General features: G+C 40.3%; 1 protein-coding gene across 7 annotated transcripts; it reads right to left on the bottom strand.

Moving 5' to 3' along the window:
* Window positions 1-95: 95 nt before the first annotated feature.
* LOC309708033 (girdin-like) lies at window positions 96-20697 on the bottom strand. Of its 7 annotated transcripts, none has more exons than XM_082535754.1 (30): window positions 20668-20697; window positions 19492-19598; window positions 19320-19411; window positions 17990-18095; window positions 15611-15680; window positions 15244-15302; window positions 15075-15158; window positions 14783-14923; window positions 14443-14621; window positions 13483-13564; window positions 12619-12777; window positions 12304-12450; window positions 12013-12157; window positions 9829-10476; window positions 9530-9735; window positions 9239-9433; window positions 8438-8568; window positions 8190-8331; window positions 7940-8113; window positions 7492-7653; window positions 7075-7352; window positions 6775-6918; window positions 6476-6662; window positions 6137-6282; window positions 5857-5949; window positions 3799-4010; window positions 3058-3138; window positions 2257-2493; window positions 2011-2076; window positions 97-1764 (listed from the first exon to the last, which is right to left on the bottom strand). In XM_082535754.1, the coding sequence occupies exons 2-30, from the start codon at window positions 19552-19554 to the stop codon at window positions 680-682; spliced, it is 5514 nt and encodes a 1837-aa protein (XP_082391880.1). In that variant the 5' UTR covers window positions 19555-19598; window positions 20668-20697; the 3' UTR covers window positions 97-679. The 7 variants fall into 7 exon arrangements, with proteins under 7 accessions (XP_082391882.1, XP_082391880.1, XP_082391879.1 ...); XM_082535753.1 differs by lacking the exon at window positions 20668-20697 and adding an exon at window positions 20422-20653; XM_082535756.1 differs by lacking the exon at window positions 20668-20697 and having other exon boundaries at window positions 96-1764; window positions 12013-12088; window positions 19492-20415.
* Between the last annotated feature and the right edge of the window lie 729 nt (window positions 20698-21426).

Below are 21426 nucleotides of genomic sequence, written 5' to 3'. Positions count from 1 at the left end.
GCATGTCCTCACGTGACTGATCTCCCATCCAATAAGAACACGGGGCGGGCCCAGGTTACAAAAGAATGACGAGCAAAAATTTTTCACATTTTGCACAGGTTTCTTTATTTAAGGGAAAATAGCGTTCACGTAGTAGAAGATATACACACGTCTTACATATGAGCAACACTTCCCACCTCAGATTCAAATACAAAATAAAAGAGACTCTAAAAGCAGTGCATAATAAGTTATAACTCGTGTATGAGGAACAGAACATAAATAGAAGTTACAAAAATGAATACAATATTTTTGGCAAACACGAATATATTTACAAGTATGGCTAAGGTCTGAATGACACGCATAAATCTAATTAATTAGAGGTTAAACAGGAGATCTATCTACGTATCACTGAATGAAATTAAACATCATTTGTGCAAAACAATAACCAACGTGTAAATAATACTGTAACACTTTTGATCTGCTGCTCAGGTTGATTACTAAAGCAATGTAAAAAAAATATCAGAATGTCTTTTTATTGAACACACTTTTATAGGAGTTATGTACTTAGGTAGCCAGTGTAATACAGTGCAAACATACTGATTGCTTAAAATCCTTGTGTGCTGTGATGAATAATTGCTTCATAGCCACCTGCTTTATTTGAGTGACTAATTGTACAGTGATGTGACAGTGACGGCTGCTTTCATGCAACTGTGAGCTGCTCGTCTTTCCCTTCCAGCCCAGCTGCATGCTCTGGATTTTGACTCTGCTCATCTGCCATATTAAGAACTGTTTGCGGTGTGTTTTCGACAGATTTTGAGATTTCTCGTGAACAGGTTTGATCCAGAGGTGAATTTTGACAGAGGACGGTTCGGTTGGTGTCAAGCCCATCTAGACTAGTTGTGGTGGTAACCACAGAATCACCAAAGATTGTATTGGAAAAGACAGATTTGAAAGTGAATGAGGAGTCAAAAAGTGGCTCCTGCACAGCTGCTGGGTCTCTTGGAGGTTTGACAGGAGGAATGGGCGCAGGCTCACTGTTCTTAATCTCTGGCTCTGGTTGTTGATTCGGGCTTGCTGCTTCTTCCTTAATATTGCTCTCTGAATACTCTGAAACCTGGACAGGGACCAGGTCAGTCTTGACTATCACCTTGTAGTCACTGCTGACACTGGATCGTCGGGACGAGCCCTCTGCTGTTGAAATGACACTGCTTGCGCGAGGGAGACTTTTGGTAGACCACGGCCCTTTAAGTCGCCCTTCTTTTCCCATCGGGGAAGAGAAGCAGTTGAGGCAGCCAGACATTGAGGATGACTTGCCCTGAACATACAACACTGTGATTGGTGAAAAAGCAGAGGCTTTGGTAGTTTCAACTTTGCTTGTGCTCAGTTTAGGATTCATCCCATTGAGTCCTGGATTGATTTTGCCTGTACCTCCTGAATCTGATGCGCGCCTTGTCATCTTCCCCCTTGACCCTCTTCGAATACTTTTTGTGCCCCTTCTAAGCCAGAAGTCCTGAGGCAGAACAGGATCTCTCTGTTTTGGTTCACATTGGATATCTGAAATCTTACTGTTAGCAGTGGGCATGGTAGAGGCTTTCTCTTTGTGCTGCTGCTTTGTGTGCAGGGGGGTTGAGGCATCACTGGGTGGTTGGTAGGAGGAGGAGGAAGAACGACGTGACGGAGGGTGCTGGACAGGGCTGCTTCCATTTGACCACGGCTCATTCTCCAGGCTCAGGTTGAACTCAACACTGCTCTCACTTTGGGCCCTGCTCTCAGCGCAATTCAGCCCTGAAAAGAGATTACAATGTTTTTTCAGAGCTAAAATTTATATGAAAATCATTTTAAAAAACATCTCTCTGCTCTTTCACCTTGATATGCTAAATGACCAATAGGGAGCAGCAGTTAACAGTTGCTGGCACTAAGGATCAACATAGAGATTAATATGAAACAAGGTCATGATTGCGATTTGATGGATTTAGTCTTAATTCCTGCATGTTTGTTGAATCCTCTAAATGAGTATCCCAAAGGTTTTACCGTGATTTTGCAGCTCATCATTGTCCTCAAGTCCAGATGGCAAATTGCTGTCATTTGAATGCTTATCTGTGGGGCAAAGAATAAAACAATTATTGTGTGAATGACACTTTTCTATGCTTAGGCAAGAACAGCGCGTGACAGTGTTTTAATTTAATTACTCTGCACTTTATTTTACTATATAATCAATTAAAATTAACAAAAGAAAAAACAAAAACAAAACAAACACTAGTTAATGGATGCCTCTACCTGTCAACTCAGAAACATCTGGAACAATGTCAGTGGTGGTGCTGTCGAGATGGACAGATGGCAGAGTGGTGGTATGAGGAAGGGGGAGGATGGACGAGATGGAGTCGGTAAATGATGAGGTCAGTGGGTCTTTCCTGCTTTCCTCCACATCAGCTTCTGACTCTTCCAGCTGTACTGAGCTGTCAGGCAAGCAGTTTACCTCTAATGGGGGCGAGGGACAGACTAAGCTGCTCAGGGCTTCATTGTTGGATGAAAGAATGGAAGAAGTGGGATGTGGATGACGTAAAGGAACAGAAAGATGAAATGGCTGTGAAGATTATGAGGGTTTTTTTTTCCAGTAGTGTGGTCACTATATAAACAGATGTAAAGGATGGAGCTTTTACATTATAATCTCAATCTGTTTCGCTTTCACTGCAGCCTGGGATTACAAAGCTACTGCCACAAAAGTCTCTTCCTGCAATGCAGCATTTCTTTGACCTCTGTGGTTCTAATAAAATACCCCACACTGTTCCAAATATAGCCACTCTGTTAGAAAATAAGTCCTGCAGCAGCCTGTATCTGCAAGAACATGCAATATCATAACAAATAACTTTAAATTAGGCTGGTGAAATGAGTTTGCCAATGATGTCCACACTGCTAACACATTACCCAGTTATTTTAGAACTTGGGGACAATGACAAATCAGATATGAGTTAGTGGTATGCTAGCATTAAAAAAGCATAAAGCACAAAGCTGTTGGAATTACTGAAGTAAGTAAAAAGGGCAAGATGAAGCCAGACAACGGACCACAGTCTTTCTTACATATGGAACGCCGAAACAGGGACTTGACTTTGTCTCTGTCCTTCAGCCGGTTCCTCATACGGGGAAACATTTTCAGAGTGGCTTTTTAAGAGTGACCACATGGGAGACACGCAGAACAGATAGAAGGGAGGGTGTGGATGCCAGCAGAGAGTAAGGGGAAAGAAAGAGAGGGGAGAAGTAGGAAGGGCAAAGACAAGGGGAAAAGAGAGCCGAGGGTGTTGGGAGGAGTGAATAAAAATAGAAAGACAAGAGAAAGACAAAGGGGAGAAATACTGAGGATTCCTCAAGAAACTTGACACACCTCATGCACTGGAAAGAATGATGCTTTGAACATGAAACACACACAACATACTCTGATTTTTAATACACTAAGTATGCTTCTGTAAGTTTTCTTTCTGAGTTACTGATTACTAGTTTGTTCACACACTGCCATTGGTATATGTATAGTTACCAAAATGCACATATAAATGATGTGGAAACAGGTTTAGTTTAAAATACACATATTTATTTAAGCTTTCGCACCTTGATGGAAAATCTTAAGGCAGAAAATGGCTTTTTTGTCAAATTCTGGGAAGATGAGCGTCCTTCACACGTAGATGTACATGGACCTGATTTGTCCGTCACTTCACTCATGCATCTCTGTACAGTGGCTGTGAATTGGATCTTACATGAACGCACCTGTATGATCTGCATGTTTCAGCTCTGATGATGATCTTTTGAATTTGAGAAGGAAATACTCACTGCTGTTACGTTGGGGTGAGATGACATCACATGCTGATGTGGAGGCTGAGCCTCCAGAGCCATTTGAGCTGATGAAAGAACTGTTGTCGTGACAGGAGAGCTGAGGCTCAGGAACGCCTGAGTGTGTGGGTGTGGGTGGGCGTTCAGGCCCATGCTCGCGGCTATTGGATTTCATCAGCTTCTTCAGCTTCAAAGTAATCCAGTTCCCACGTCTGTGGAAGAGCAGATAATTCAAGGGAAATCAAATAAATAATATAACACAGAGGATGGTCTGCACAGAAAATGCACTGGGCATCGATGTGGTTAAGCATCACCACTTACCCATCGAATTAAGCTTGAAATTCTTGTGATCAGATTAAACAATCAATACTTGAAGTTCATTCAGGAATATCTTAAAGATGTAAAAATGGTAAATGGTAAATGGCCTGTATTTATATAGCGCTTTACTAGTCCCTAAGGACCCCAAAGCGCTTTACATATCCAGTCATCCACCCATTCACACACTGGTGTGATGTATCCCAACAGAGACCTTCACTCTCAGTGTGCAGGCTTACTTCTAGTTCCAATTAGGGCTGCTCGATTATGGCAAAAATGATAATCACGATTATTTTCACTGAAATTGAGATCACGATTATTTGACGATATTTATTTAACCCTTTAAGACCTACCATAGAACCAAGTCCACCAGAGCTTATATATATATATATTTTTACATGTTGTAGTGCCATTTGTGGGAGCATTTCAAGTTGCTATACATCAATACAACTGTTATAGCCCATATTTTAATAATATGTATGCATTAAGTCCATAGTAATTACATAAATTGCAAAAAAGTGCAATAAACTACAAAAAAATTGAAAATCGCTTTTGTTTTGTTTACATATATTTCTACTTGGAGAAATTTAAGAGGTTTATCCCTCAAAACTTTAAATACAATAAAGTTGCAAAAAAATAGTTTCCCACCACAGGAAATTTATTTTGAGTGTCTTCATAGTTTTATTTTGGAGATACACCAATTTTTATATACTGCAGGAAAAACAAAAAACAATCCTATGATGCAAATTTGCAAAGAAAACAGAAGGTGCATCATTTTACTGTGGGAAGTGTTACGAACAGCTGATCGGATCGGCAAAGCGTGTTTCTGGAATATTATGTTTTTGTTCCTGCAAGCGCTTTTTATGCAATTTTTGCAAAGCTATATGTGGAACGAAACCGTGACCGAGGACAAGCTGATGGCATAAGATGTAAGTACAACTCCTCCGGTTTCATATGCAAAACAAATTATTGCGCTAGCTTACACGGTCCAGGTTCTACAGGAATTTAAAAATAGTTACGCAAAATGGAGCATGCTGCTCTGACTGGCTTTAAAGGGTTAACAATGACTTTAAAAAAATAATATAAAATAGTGTGCAACACCACTGAAGTTTTTTTTTTTTTTTTAACTCTCTTTTCAACCAACAGCAGTCACTCTCCTCTCCAAATAACTTCTGCTTAGCTTTCCGAGCTTCCCTCGGGTCCTCTTAATCAGCGGTCTCCACCCTTTTTTGCGCCACGGACCGGTTTATGCCCGACAATATTTTCACAGACGGCCTTTAAGGTGTCGCGGATAAATGAGGGAGGGGCTAATAATCGGCTCAGTCATTTTTAATGATCGTTGAAAGCCCAGATCGTAATCGTGATTAAAATTCGATTAATTGAGCAGCCCTAGTTCCAATGGTTTCCAAAAGTTGAACAGGAGGCAGAGCCTTCAGGTATGAGGATCCTCTAATTAGTATAAGTATAAGGCTTAGTGACTCACGTGAGCCTGAAGCTAGCCTGAGTTATGCAGCTATAGGTTCAGGCTGCTGAGGGTCTTGCCATGATGCACTGAACATTTCACTTTTCTTTATCCTTATGCATTCACATGCCAGAAATATGACTACATACAAATGAATCATGTTCCATGCTATGAAATTGCCTTAATTGATCAAATAACTGTCTCTATGAACTGGAGTTTATGTAAAAAGTTATAAAACTTGTTTCATCAACATAAACATGAAAATAAAGGTGTCCCCTTACCTGCGAGGAGGCGAGGGCTCATAAAACTTATATTGGTCCATTATCTTTTCCTCCAGCTTCTCTTTCTGCCTCCTCAAATGATTAAGCTTGTCACTGAAAAGAGAGAGATTATAGGTTAATCATCAGTAGAATTTAGGTCTCACTAAAGGGGCATTTTTGATATCCTAATTAGCGAAATGTTTTGTTGTCTGCAGGTACCAAACATTGTTAAGTCCATTAGCAAAATACTATAGCATGAAGATTTGATCATGGTAAACTTACTATTGTCCTGTGCACTTACATATACTGGCGTTCTTCAACATGAAAGAGATCTTTGCTCTCCATAGTCTGCTCCAGCAAAGTCCGGTTCTGTAGCATCAGGGTCTCAATCTGGGCGAGCAGGTGGCGGTTCTCTTCCTCGAGGTTGCCCTTCAACTGGCTCAGCAGCTAAGCGTCAGATGAACATGCATGCTTATAAATAAACATCTATCAAAAGTCGCACTGATATGCAATTGTGAAAATAGGGTTGATAGGTTTCAGCCCCTTTGGAATTCTGAATTGGTTAAGCATTTGAAAAAAATGGTTGAAAGTTGTTATTTTAATGCAACCGTCAGATTATTCACAGGATTTGAAAGCATACCTCACACTGGTTTGTGAGTTTTGTGCACGTGATGTCGAGCTGCTGATAGTCCTTTTTGAGCTTCGAAAAGTCTGCCTCTAGCCACGTGTGCTCCAGCTTGGCCTCATTCAGCTGGCTCTTGAGCTGCTTGTGATCTGATGTCAGCGCTTCGTTATCGTTAAGAAGCTGGCGGTATGTCTGGTTCAGCCTTAAAAAATTATGTATCATGAGAAAAATTTCCTTTGTTGATATATCCACATATATATACATGCTCTGGAGTTTGTGTGTGTGTGTAGGTTTGTGTGCATGCACGTTCTCACCAGTCTTTCTCATCACGGAGTCTGCAGCACTCAGCAGCCGTTGTCCTGTGCTGTTCTTTCTCCAAAGCCATCCTCATCTGCTCCTCCTTGAGGGCTTTCTCCAGGTCTTCTAATTTGCTACGTTGCTGCAACAGGCTGTTGTATCTAAATAACAATCCAAACATGAATATGAAGTTCATGTTTGGGTTTAGGTTAACTGGCAATGCTCAGACTAAAGATATGAATGATCCTTAAGACAAGTGGTTTAAATGAACTTGTATGCAAACTTTTACCATCGTCCACAGCTCTCTTGTGACCTACCTGTCTTGAAGAGTGCGATGCTCCAGTTCCAGTGTGCGGTGGGCATTTTTCAGACAGCCGTGTTTGCCCATCAGGGCCTCATACTCCATGGCTTGTCGCTCATGCAGGACTGCCAGGCGCTCATGATCTCGTAACAGCTGCTCTTGAGCACCACGCAGCTCTTCACGTTCATGTATAGCACTGTCCCGTTCACTTTCTGCCTTAGACTGCTGCTGCTGCAGCTGAGTGTTTTGGGCCATAAGGGAGGCGCTCTGTGAATTCAGTGTTGACTTTTCCACCTGGAGAAAAACACCAAGGAATTAATGTAACATAAATAGTTTATGTATGCTGTTTACAAGAGCAGAAGCTTACCAGAGGATATTACAGAAGCTTTTATGTGAATTCTGTTACAGAGACTAGTGTGTATTGTAATGACACCTGCAGGGTTGCATTGTGTGTCTGCAATGCTGTGTTGTTCTCCTGCAGTGAGGCAGCCTGCCGCTGCAGGGCAAGGACCTGAGCCTGCTGGCTGTCAGACTGACTTTCCAGCTGTTTTAGCTGGGCTTGTAAAGCCTGGCGTTCTGCCTCCAGTGTCGCATTCTGCATAAGAGAGCAGGAAGATATTATGACAAACTGTAGCGTGGTATTAGCTTTAGCATAATTTGTGTGCCATTATCAAAAATAGGGAATCTCTGTGTACAGGAACCCATGATATAATTTAATATTGTACAGCTTTATGTGTTCTATGTTCCTCTTTATGTGTTTACAGAAATGTAAATGGACTGCTACTTATTTAGACACTTTTCTATTTTAACTGAGCACTCAAAGCACTTTTTACTACGAGTCTCATTCACCCAATCTCTCTCACACACACAATGTCACTTACATTTCTCTCGACTTCAATGAGGCGATCTTTTAGCTTTAGCAGTTCTTTGGTAGCTTCCTGACTTTCACGTAGCCATTCACTCATGGCCTTGCCAGTTTCTCTTGGAGGTGTGGAACTTGATGTTGTCCTCTCTTCCTCCTGCCTCTGTTGCAGGGCTTCATAGCTCAGCTTCACCTGTGTGATGGAAGACAGTCGTTCAAGTGGATCCAGAGAAACTAACAGGTCTGGGAAGCTTAACTTTATTCCTTACACTCTTTAGTTCCTGGCGCAGCTGCTGATTCAGAGAGGAGGATTCCTGCAGACGGGCCTCCAAAGAAGCCAACTTGTCGTCTTTTATCTGCAGAGACTTTTTCAGAGATGTCTCCAGCTCAGACTCGAGCATTTTGAACCTGCTGTGTATAGAAAATTATTTTGCGTTATAAAACTTTGCATTTGTTATAACATTCTCTTAAATAGTTACGTGATGGGAACAGAAAGCTCCAAAGAGTATGCACAGACCTGTTATCTGGTCTCTCTTGTTCAGCCTGATGTGCACTCTCCTGGTTCAGGACCTTCATTTCCAGCTCATGGGAAAGCCTCTCTAGTTCATTGTCTCTTTGCTGGGTTCTCAGCTTCTCGCTAACTAGCTCCTAAAGATAGACAATACATTTCAAATAAAACAAACAGGTTTCCATAATAGCAGTATTGCTTAATCAGAATCAAAATCAGAATACTTTATTAATCCCTAAGGAAATTATGTAAGGGACGGCAATGTCATTTAGTTGGCCTGAAGTAGTTATATGAAGACTGCCACTAAAGGTTAAGGTGCTTAACACATTTATTAGACCACCACTCATAAAAAATAAAGAAAATATGAATATTTTAGAAATCTGTCAAAAGCTTGTGTAAAACTAAAAATTATATTGTTATTTATTAGGTAAATAACAAAATGAATTCATGTTTATACCTAAATTTGAGCCAGCAAAGTAGACAATTTTTACTGCAAGTAAACAATTAAAATTTGGGATCTTAATCAAAACATAATGATGTTCTTTACTATTTTTTCAGTATTTTTAGTAAAACTGTAAATTTGAAAATTCATGAATAACAACAATATTTTTATTTTAGTGTTAAAAATGTAATGTTGATATAAAAAGCTTGTGCTTCTGGTGTATTAATGATTACAGAAACACAAAATAAAATCATTTTAGTAATTACCAGTACGGTTAGGCCAGCTTTGGCATAAACCTTAGATTGGGTGACAGTCTAATAAATGTATTAAACGCTGTCGGTCATGTTATGCATCCAGTCAGTCCTCACTTCTCTGAGGGTTGCCAGGGTTCTCTGGTCGATAGCAGCCTGCTTGGTCAGTTCTCTGTTGTCTCTCTCCAGGCCTTTCACCCTCTCAGCAGTTTCCCTTAATCCGTCCACTTCCTTTACAAGAAAACGCATCTCCCTTTCCAAGCTAGCCATACAGACATTACTGCTGTCTAATTTGGCTTCTTGGATTTCAGCCTGAAATACAGGAAAGTAGAACAGTCGATAAGGTTTCCAAACATTATCTAACGCTAGAAAACTGATATCTTTATTTTTAAAAAAAAAATTGTCCACCTGTTGCCGGAGTCGTCGATTCTCTTTCTCTAGCTGCCTCTTGTCTCTCTCCAGGGCAGTTGTTTCATGCTCCAGGGTCTGCTTCTCTGTTTCTAACTGCTCCAGGCGTCGTGCAGAGATGCGAAGTTCCTCTAAAGAGGCCTGCAGGCTCTGATTCTCTGCTTCCAGCTCCTCAACCTCTGCCTCTAGACGCTGAACCTTTCGGTCTTGAACATGGAGAATGATAGAAGAAATAAATTAATCTGAAAATGTTTTGCTATATAAGTACAAAAACACTACTTATTTTCTATGGGACCTACCAGTGTTGTCAAGTGAAGTTTGTAGATGCTGATTTATTGTGTCCAGGGCCCTGCATTTGGCCTCTAGCCGCTGTGTGTGCTTGCTGGCATAGGAGGAGCGTGTTGGCAGACCTGTGAAGATGCTTTCATGGCGGGGACTGCTGTTCTTTGAGCCAGGCGAGTGATCATGTGACCTCACAAAATAATGGCGCCTATTGTGATTGTTTTCTAAGACTTCCAAATCAGACATCCTTTCTTTGAAATGGTCTCCACTATCTCCATCCTCTAGCTGTCCTTTCTCCTGGATATTACGCTCTGGATTAGCTGTGAGATGGTTCACACTCTGGACTCGCTCCAACTCCTCGGTGTCTAGCTGCTGATGGCAGCTTAAATCCCCATTTAGCATCGACTCTGTTACAATACTGAGGGAGACTCCATTAGAGTGATTTTTAGCATTCGAGCAGGAGGTCTGCAACACAGAGGACTCGTCTGTTGATGAGGTACAGTTGTTACTACACATCGCCAGGTGGCTATGTTTGGTTTGTGTGATGTTATTAACAGAAGCTCTGAGCTCCTCTATAATCTTCAGGAGATGTTTGTTCTCTTTCTCCAGTTTCAGCAATCGACTGCAGGCCCTCTCACTGACCTCCTCACTCAGGGTCTGCTGGCCTTTTGACAAACACACAAACACACAGTTAGTTTGCAAGACGCTTGAGAGAAACAAGTGAAAATGGCTCACTTTTCTAGGAATGTTATTAACTGGTCACTTTCACATTCTGCAATGCTGCTATTTGCAAAAATATCATTAAAAATAAGTTTGGTATCAGTAGAAGCGCCACTCATATGTACAGACATGCCTCTGATTCACTTTTTGTAACAGAGATTCATTTAACAAAGACAATAAAAGTCACATCTTAAGCCTGATTGTTGAGTATTTCAAGTAAATAACTTATTTAAGAGATGGCACAATAATGCATGCACACCTTTACATAACTTATCCTTATCTACTCTCACTGGAAAGTACACTATATTGCCAAAAGTAGTCACGCATATGAACTTGAATGACACAGCATTCTTAACTCGCAGAGTTTAATATGATGTCGTCCCATCCTTTCCTGAAATAGCAGCTTCACATTTTTCTGGGAAGCCTTTCCACCAGGTTTAGGCGTGTGCTTATGGAACATTTTGACCATTCATCCAGAGGTTGGACATGATGTTGGACGAGAATGCCTGGCTTGTAGTCTCAGGACTCTGTGCAGGCCAGTCAAGGTCTTTCAGGCCAAACCTGCTGATCCATTTCTTTTAGGACTTTGTGCACTGCTCATCTGAATGCACTGGGCTATCTTCAAACTATTCCTATACATTAGGAGCATTAAATTGTCCAAAATGTCTTCATTCTTTTCACTGGAACTAAGGGGTCTGTCAGGGGCTGGGTCTGTAGCCTGACATTTTGAGGTTGTTTTTGTATTATTGGTGCCTTATGTTATATTGGAAATATGTTAAGTTCTTGTGTTGCTATTATTAGTTAGGACAGGGGTGGGCAACTCCAGGCCTCGAGGGCCGGTGTCCCTGCAGGTTTTAGATGTGTCCTTGAACCAACACAGCTGATTTAAATGGCTAAATTAGCTCCTCAACATGTCCTGAAGTTCTCCAGAGGCCTGGTAACAAACTAATCATGTGATTCAGGTGTGTTGACCCAGGGTGAGAGGTTAGCCACACCGGCTATGCAGCCGTGACAGGGCCGAGCCCAACTGAAAATCAATCCCATGGCATAATCCATCCTCCACCAAACGTTACACTTGGGATAATATAGTCATAAAATTATTATTCTCCTGGAAAACTATAAAACCTAGATTTATCCATTGGATTGGCAGATGGGGAAGTGTGATGCATCACTCCAGAGTCCAGTGGGGGCATGCTTTACACCGCTGTATCCAATGCTTTGCATTGCACTTGGAGATGTAAGGCTTGGATACAGCTCTTCAACCATGGAAACCCATTCCATGAAGTTATCTACACACAGTTCTTGAGCTAATCTGAAGACCACGTGAAGTTTGGAGGTCTGTAGTGACTGACTCTGCAGAAAGTTGGTCACCTCTGCACACTACCTGAATTCAGTGATTTGGATGGGTAAGTGAATACTTTTGGCAATATATTGTAGATTAGCCTAAGCTCTCATTATTCCTTCTTTACACCCACTCTTACCCTGGGAGCTTTCTGTGGTCTTGGAGAGTTGCTCTAACTCCCAGCCTAGGTGCTGGGACTCCTCCATACTCCTCCTCTGTGCCAAACACAAAGCCAAGTTGTCCGTTTGCAATTCCTCAATGCGCCTCCGATCTGCCTCCCTCTCCTTAAGTGAAAACCCAAACTATAAGCGGTGGTATAAGAGCGCTACCTGTCCAGCTGGTGAACAAGCTAGATGAACATTAAAGATGAAATCTAACCTTCCAGATATTTTAAATGATATTTCTGGTAAACTCTGTGGAGATGTCTGACCTGTTCCATGTCATGGACCTGGGCCTTCAACAGCAGATTGTGTTTCTCCAGCTGGTGGATTTTATCTGAGCGTGCCCTCCAGCCTTCCAGTTGATCTTCCAAAACCTCTTTAGTCTCCTGGAGTACCCTATTATCCTCCTTTAGCTCCTGAAACATGAAAAAATATTTAAATTCACCTTAAATAGTAAACCACACTGAATCCCACCCAATCATCATATTTCTCTTTATTTGAATCTTTCACTACACTAGTTAATTAAAAGTCTATTGTATGTTTGTAATGTATGTATGTTCTACATGTATTTATTCTGCCTCAACCTCCACTTTGGCTTTGTAGAACTCCATCTTGTGCAGTTGCTCCCTGTAGCGTCCCACTTCACTCTCCAGCTTGTCCGCCTTGATGGCTCGCTCTCTCAGGGCATCCAGTTCATCACGGTAAGTGCGGGCTGCGCGTGCATCCAGAAGCAACTGGGAATTCTGGTAAAGTTAAGAGAAAAGAATGTTTTATAACAAAAAAGTCTTAAGCTTGATACAGCTTTTTATAGTCAGAAATTTCCGCCATAAACTCTAAAGTTCATCATCAAACATCAGTTCAACATCAAATAGCTAAAACAGCAGAGAACACTGACTTAGTTTAGTTGGAAACACGAATGGAAGATTTGTGTGTTTTTTGTTATGGTAAGACGTGAACATCCAATCTGTTGTCATGTGATAACTTTATCAGGGAAAGCCAAGGCACATATAAGTAAGTAAAATGTTATTAATAAAGAACCTTTAGAGACAAAGATCATGATTAAGTGTTTCACAACAATATAAAATTTAAGGTGATATAATAACTTTTTCCATTCCACTAGACAAAAATGGCTGTAAGAAATTAAATACTGCTTTTATTTTCACTAAATATTTAATTGTTATAAATATATGAACCATGTTAACTAGTGTGACCATCTAAGCCACAAATGCAAATTGAGATTTCCCGAGCAGACAAATCCACAGGGGCTTTAGCTGTACATCTGAGTCAGTGTTCAGAGGTTTAAGTTAGTAGTTATTAAGCACAGAGCTGCAGCAAAGTACAGCGTTCAATAATCTGCATAAGCTGCAGAGAGGTCAGGAGGTTACTGTTTGTCACCATTAGCTGTGATTTTTTTTTTTCTTTTTTCAACGTGTTCTTTGACTTCAGACCTCCTGCTGGATTCTCTTCAGCTCAGCCTCCATGTTCTCCAACTCATGTCTGCAGTCCAGCATTTGTTCACTCTTCTCCTCTCTGGTGTCATGTGTGGATCACAGAGAGACATAAAGTTGGGAGGTTAGCATGCGCTACATTTTAAACACGAATTGAAAATGTTTAAATAATAAGTAAGCATAACAGAAATATAAGCCATTCTGACAAAATGGATCAAACATTAGCTGTTAAGCTTCATTTCTTTCCTTCCCACATGCTGATGACAAAAAAAGTGTGTTCATTTTCTTATATAAAAAAGAATAGTCTAAGGCCATTCAAAAAAATCAGAGCATGGCTTTATGTGACATTGTGTTTCTGAACAGTATGTGAGCTGATGGGATGGACAGCAATGATGGAACTGAGATCTTGATTGGATCAGCTTTAGCGTGCGTGTGTTCGTGTGTGCAGTATCTGCAGATATGCAGAGCAAATATGGGTCAGTGGTAGTGCATAGGCATTGAACCTGCCAAGCAGGCAGTAATGTGGGCCAAACTCTGCAGGGCATCTCTTATCCTGTACTATCTCTCTCTCTCTCTGCCTCCTATTTATTCCCTACTGGCAGTTACACAGAGGAAACCCATTTACCAATCAGCACCGTTAGGAGGAACTCTACAAAGCTTAACCTAATAATCTTTTAATGTGGGAGAAAAGAAAACGCTTTACTCTGCAAACATTTTGGTGACATGAAGGGGACAAAAGATGAAATAAATCTGGGCAGAAAAGTTCTACAAAAATTCCAACTTACTACAACCTCTTTTGTATTAGTTTGCCTTTTTTTAACGTTGATCCAATCTATGTAGTAACTTTCATATGAAAATGTTCTGATCTCCAGTTAGTGTAAAATATATCTTAACTTTTTAAGCTAATTTTAGTCAACAAACAAAGAAAACAATTATTTTTCCCACCTATCACATACTTACAGTTCTTGTCTAAGTCGTCTGATCTTTGCCTTAGAGTCAGCCAGTTCGACTGCAAGGTGTTGCTGGGTCCCCACCTGCTGCTGCTGAATTGTAGGAGAGTAGCTGGCAGACTGTGGGCTGGAGGGGCTACTGAGCAAACTTACCACACCCTCTTTCTCCTGCATTAGCTCTGCTATAGTCTGCAAATAGGAAGCAGGATTAATACTACAGGTTGAACATTAGTGATGAGTGTACAGTATCTGAGCTCAGTCTAAAATGAAAAGCATCTTAATAAAATAATATCCATTGTACCTATAAAAATATGTAGCTAATACTGTTTGTAAATATGAAAATTAAGTACCTCCAGATGGGTATCCCTCTGATCCAGCAGGTGTCGGAGGTGTGTGGTCATGTTCCTTACTGCTGCCTCCATATCATCGGGGTGCAGCTCACTAGACTCCAACCACTGCAGATCCAGCACATTGTCTTGACTGTGAGTCAACTGTTAAACACGGGACATGACAATCAGCGTAGTTGAGGAAAGAATAATACAAAACACAGCAACTACACAAACAACTGCACAAAAACAAATGATTACCTGTAAAAAAAAAACGCTGTAGCATTCAAAGCATATGTCATATAAAGTCAAATACCTCCTGAATATGAGCAGCTATTGCTGCTTTTGTCTCAAAGTCAAGTGTCTGGATTCTCTCAATGTACTCCTCTTTCTTCTCACACTGTAAAAATGCAAAAATGCACAAATCTGACCCAGAAACGTAAAACATAAACACCATTTTAAAATATGAATCACTCAGTATTTACCTGAACTGCACATCCCAATAGTAATAGCAAAAGTTTCCTCATTTCATCCAGGCTTTGTTCTATGAGAGTAAAGAAATTGAATTATTGGAAAACAAACCCACTGGATCGAAGTAGGACTGCTGTCACGGATTTAAATTGAACACAGCGCTGGTTGGTGTATTTGGGTCATCACTTGCCGAAGCATTGCCATCAGAAGTTAGTGCGGCTATCAGACTGATAGCGGTGTGCAGTTGAATTAAAGGAGCTGAAAAGAGTCTGTTTCATTTTACAGACTCAAAGGTTTTCATTGTTAACTATTCAGAAATCACTGACCACTGAAAATCAAGCGGTGCATATTGGGAATGTATAATCGTTTTAAAGAGCATACCACAGTAAGGAGTCCTGCCAAGCAGCAACACATTTGGCAAAGGAGTCATGATTAATTGTCTCAGATTATCCTACAAAAGAAGAGACAGAAAAGAGAAGAGAGATGGTTAGAGGAAAAACCCCACATTTGGGTTAAAGTGAAACAAGGACAAAACACTTCTTGCATTCTAGCCAAAGTGTTTGAATAGATGGAGAAGTATGTATGTACAGCACATAGGACCTGCTCAAATACATGTATAGAAACACTGCCAACAAATGGTGAGTGCTCTGAATGGGTAAATGACAGAGCCAGTTTCCCTGGTGCCGTGGTGAAATTCTGTAAAACTGCTGCAGCCTTGTCCCTGCCTAAGTTTCCCATCATCCTTTCTTTTTGAACCTTATGCGAAAGCTCCTCTATAGAACTGCACTTGTTATTATTCTGTCTCTTTCATATTGAATCACTGCATCTCCTTAATGTAAGCTTTAGCTCCATTAGGTCAAAATCAAACAAAAATACACTAATTCAAACAGCTGCAGCTGCACTATTTGTTTAGCACAAATTATTAAATGACAGCAAGCTAGATGCTATACTCATGTTGTAATTGTAGACAGCGTCATACATACTAAACATGTTAGCCTTGTAACTTTGAACCATGTTCACACACTGACATTTAGCTGAAAGTTCCAGTTAAACCAGTGCAGCGGTCAAGTCTTTTAACTGATCTTAGAGAATGAAAATAACCAAAAATAGACTGCAACACTTCTAGATGCCCTAGATCTACAGTGCCTTACTAATAATAATTTTAATGCAAAAATAAACATGGCACGCTGCAGTTTATCTCAGACTGTCTCTGTTTCCATTCACTGGGGACAAACAACTTAAAATGTGTACAGTTAGGTCCTGAAGTCTTTGGATAGTGACACAGTTTGTGTAATATAGCTGTTTGTGTAACGTTACTGTATAGAGAAGTCGAGTGCAGAGTTTCAGCTTTAACTCGATGAGTTTAACGTAAGTATAGCATTAACTGAACTGCAGACGTTTTTATACATAGTTCCTCATTTTCAAAGTTTCAAAAGTAAGTGGACAAACTGACATAATTTTAAAGAAATAAGGATTGTTCTAACATTTGGATAAAAAAAATCATTTACAGCAAGTCTTAAGTCTAGAACCCATGAAGATCACGAAATGCTGTTTCCTCCGTTGAGATGCTCTACCAGACTTTTCCTCCTGCCTGCCTTCTGTTGGTTCTCTCCTCCGTCAGTTATGCCCTCAATTACTGAAAAGCCTGTTCTACTGAGGTGAGATAAGATAACTGATTTGGCCATTGAAGAATATCCCACTTCTCTGCCTTGATAAACTCTTGGTTTGCTTTTACAGTGTGTTTGGGTCACCATCTATTTATGCTGTGAATTGCTGTTCAATCAATTTTGCAGCATTTAGCTACATCAGAGTAGAGATCATAGCCCGGTATAGTTCAGAATGCACAGCCCGTTCTCACTCCCGAGGCGTAACATGTCGACGTTTTGTCACCTAGCGTAAAATGTTACGCTTTGGGAGTGAGAACGTGTTGGAATGCACCCTTTTTAAAGAATAATTTGTCCACTGTTAAAGTTTCTGACAGATTGATTCTAGTTTTTCAGTCTAAAGATTATCTTCACTTGCATGGACATCCCTTTGGACCTCATTACTGAGTTTGTCAATTGTTCTGTTACTTTTCAGCCTCTAAGATTAGTATAAAAATAGACGATCTGTATAAAATTGTGTATAATTCCTAAACAATTAATGCATTTTTTTGATTTCTTGAATTAAAGATGAAAGTCTGAACTTCATTGAATGTTGACTCTTTGATTTAAAATGCATTGTGTTGGTGTGCAGAGGTACTATTAACAACATAACTAGCAGACATACATGTATGTTTTCAAAAAGCAACTACAGTAGAAATACTGCTACTGTGGTTTCATTTGTGTGGATTATCCTTTCCTTAAGATAATCAATTCATTGTCCTGTTCTCAGTGAAATCGCTTCTCTGGTGATTCTGACTGATTTCAAGGGTTAAATTGTGCTTAATTACTCTGACACAGACAGAAAATCCAAGATTTTAACACCACTGGTGTCTGCCCATGAATTTTGCAACTTTATACGTCAGTCTAAAGCTCCGTCTGTGACTCTGACTGCAGCTTTACTCTGGCTCTGGCTGTGCTCTAATGCCGCTCCTGTGCCGATTACACAGATGTTCACATGACTGAAATTTAGGCCATGCATCTTAAGAAGAACTAGTTGATCTGCTAAGTCATCCAGTATGTTGAAGTTAAAGTAAACCCAGACTATATTATAATCTGATGTTAAGGGAGATTGAAAGCTTAGCTGCTGCTGTATCTATAAAAAAAAATGGGAACTCACCAGGTAAAATGTCTTGATCTGCTGCACGAGAAAGTTCAGGTTCTGGATCCTCTGACTTGGATCCTTGCTCATTTTCTTTGCACCCTGAGATGAAGCTGAAGGATTTCTGAAAATGTAACATAAAAGTGTTTTACTTGACATTACTGCCATTTTCAAACCAACCAGCAAGCAGTCAAACATAATTAACATGTTTGGATAAGAAGAAGCTGCAACTGATAGAAATCTTGACTCGGAAACATTCACAAGATCCCTATTCATTCCCAACTTTAGCCTGTGTGACATCATTCCTTCCTGCCAACAAACTGGAGTTTTGTTTTGTTGTGTTTCTAAAGCTTGATGTTGTTATAGGTTGTTATGGAGGTAAGATTTCATTACTGAGAAAGTGAAACATATATATACGCTTAATATACGATGATAAAAAGAAGAAGGCAAAGCGTAAAAAGAGTCAGTCATAATTATTGAAACAGACACAAATATAATGCTGAGCTGCCGAGTCTCCCTCTGTGTGCTGTTTGTCCTGTTCTGTACTCTTTCCCCCTCCCATCTGTGTCCCAGTGGCACTAAACACCAGGCCCTAATCCCAAAGGGTCTTCCCAATCCAGGAGATTATCCCGCCTCTTCCCCTCCCTTCAGTGCAACTTTTTTTTTTCATGTAGAACTGGTTATTGTGACCCTGGGGAGATAATTGGGGTGAATGGATACTATAGATTTGCAATGGCTAAAGAGCATTATCCACAAGTGCACTCGATCATAGTTTTTTTCCTCTTTCTTTGGAGTGCTTCAGTTTTAGTTAGGAGTCATCTATCAATCTTTGAAGTGTCATTTAACTTGCACATGAAGGCTTAACACACTGGTTTGGTAGTGTTTGCTAAGGACGAGGGTAATTCCCTCAGAACATAAGGCAAAACTATCATAATCTCTTAAGTAGCATCTTGCCAGTATGGATGAGGTCTCTCATGTTTTGGTTAATCTCTTGCCTTCAGTCTGGTCTGTCTGACATCTCTGGGTAACTTTTATGCTAATTCTAACATTTATGTCAGACACCCAACCCTGTCAGTAATGAGGAAGTCTGCAGCTGACTACAAAGATCCCCTTTATTACTGCAGAGTAACAAAGCTGGTACTGTTGATCCCTGGATAAGAATGTTAGCAGATGCTTCATACAGTATCAGTGGATGCTACACCATGAAGCAAGAGGATCAGAAATCAGCAAAAAAAAAAAGATTCTTTATTGACCACAGTCAGCCAAAAATCTGAATTTATCTTGACACAACTTAGATTGAAAATCAGATAAATGAACAGGAGGCTCAAACTGGGATAAAATTACTTACATTTGGGTCATTATGTCGTTTAGAAAGACTCCATCCAGCAGTTCAGAAAAATCCAAGTGCATGCCCCCATCATTTGGCACGAATGTCCTCACCTAAACAGCAAAGAGAATATGGGATTTGAGGTCGATATCACAGTATCTGTGAGGAGACCAGAGCATTGTACATCACTTACCCAAGTGACAAGTGGGCTCAGCATGAACTGATCCAGACAGGGCAGAAAAACTCCACTCTCCATCGTTAGCTAGGCTTTGAGTGACTGGTCTCAATAGAACATCCAAGTTGATTTAATCAAGAAAAAAAATATGATAGCACGAAATACATCTTTTAAATGAAGTGATCCAATCGTCTATTCAGGTCGTCCCGTCCATCTTCTTTAGAGAAGAATTCCCTCTGACACTGCGCTTTGAATTGTCTTTGCTTTCTCTCACAAACTCGTAAAATCTCGCGGTTTAATTTTCGATAAGTGAACGTTTAAACATGTGCGGATTTTGTCCCGGAACAGCACACACGGACATCCATCCTCTCTGGTCCTCTGCTGCAAAGGCATCTGCTGTCAATCCTCCTCCTCCCCCCCCCCCCCCTCCTGCTCTCTGCTCGTCGCACTGAAAGAGTTGGCACTGCTGTATTAGGGATGTTTAAAGGAGCAAAGAAGTTTGAAAAAGTGGCATTTGAGCCAAATAGAAATATCACCTCCCTAATATAATTTAACTCTAAAAAAAAAAATCCCCTTGGGTTCATATTCTGAAGTTACTGCAGCAGAAACGCCGAAATAGCTTTGCCTTTAATCTGTTACCATGGTGATAGCGCCCCCACCCCTTCCTTTCAGCAGCAGTAGCCTCTTTTCCACCGGGCAGCAGAAGTAAGGCTGCTGCTGCTGATACATCCACTTCAGCTGTAGCCACTTAGCATTGCTCGTAGATGCTAAGTGGAGCTATTAAATCCCCCTACTCCCCCAAAAAGAAAATGCAGCCCACCGGTAATTTTATACAGAAATACACAGTCCAACCCAGAAAGCACAGCAATCACTAAAAGCGTTAATCTGAATTCAAAAGGTTGCTAGACTAATCTAGATACATATCAGAGACGTCGTTGAGGTTCTTACCTCTGAATACATCAGAATACATCCAAAATAAACTCACAGTACAAAACTTTGGCACGCAAAAGACCATAATGGTGTAACAGCACCACCTCGTGTTTAAGTTATACATTTTTTGTGCACAATTTCTAGATAAATTATGTTTCATCTTGTTCTCTCTATAAACTCCACAAGATGCTCGGTTGAACTTTCCCTCGTCCGATGTAAACTTATTTTAAACTCTTAATAAACAGTCATGAGTCTACTTCTCACCTTCCGGTGTTACACTCTCAAGACTCCGGGCGGAACACATGGGTAAATGCAATTCCCATTGCTACAAATTACAGTTTATACATTTAAAATCGTAAAGTTGTGTTTATATTAAGAGTGTCACAATAACCCTGAATGATATTGATATCTGGTCAATATTACTCTTAAGATAACATCATGAACAATTGTGCAATTGATCTTTCTATATGTTTTGTTCATTTATGATTCCAACAATAACTGTAAATGTGTACAAGTCTACATTACTGCTTTAGAACAGTAGAATGGTGGTTCCTAAAGTGTGGGTTGAGGCACCCTGCTAGGCATCAAAGGTACTGCAGATTGGCTGCAGAAATAAGAGAAATTGTGGTTGAAATTACTCACTCAAGTGAGTATGTACAGTTAGACAGTTTGATTTATAAGACAGAATTCAAATTGGTAATAGCAGGTTAGTTTGTGGTACGACTCATTAATCTGACCTAAATTTTTTTGCTCTTGTACTGAAAGTGGGTCATACATTGGCCTTAACACTAGGTAGCATTAGCAATTTATAGCCAACAGCCTGTGTTGCTTATATTTTTTTGAGTAAAATGTTCAAGGAAATACATCACTTTCATTTTGTTTAAAGTTAAGATTTAAGGCCCCACTGAATTTTCTGATTTGTGAGTGGGCTGCACCACTCTTGACTTTAGTAATTGTTGCTACAGAAAGATACAGAAATTAATTACTCGATATGACATATGATCCTCCACATTTACTTACAAA

Source organism: Aulonocara stuartgranti (genome assembly GCF_965226115.1).
Source record: "Aulonocara stuartgranti genome assembly, chromosome: 6".
NCBI classification, from domain to species: Eukaryota; Metazoa; Chordata; class Actinopteri; order Cichliformes; family Cichlidae; genus Aulonocara; species Aulonocara stuartgranti.
The sequence above is the reverse complement of the archived record's forward strand: the minus strand, read 5'-3'. Positions and strand labels throughout refer to the sequence as shown.

Excerpts from the sequence above, each read along its gene's own strand:
- LOC309708033 (XM_082535754.1), bottom strand. The coding sequence starts at position 19,554 with ATGGAGAGTGGAGTTTTTCTGCCCTGTCTGGATCAGTTCATGCTGAGC. Across the intron at positions 14,924-15,074 it reads TAGCTGCTCATATTCAGGAG|TTGACTCACAGTCAAGACAA; the intron begins GTATTTGACTTT and ends CGTGTTTAACAG. Across the intron at positions 7,353-7,491 it reads CACACAATGCAACCCTGCAG|GTGGAAAAGTCAACACTGAA; the intron begins GTGTCATTACAA and ends GTTTTTCTCCAG.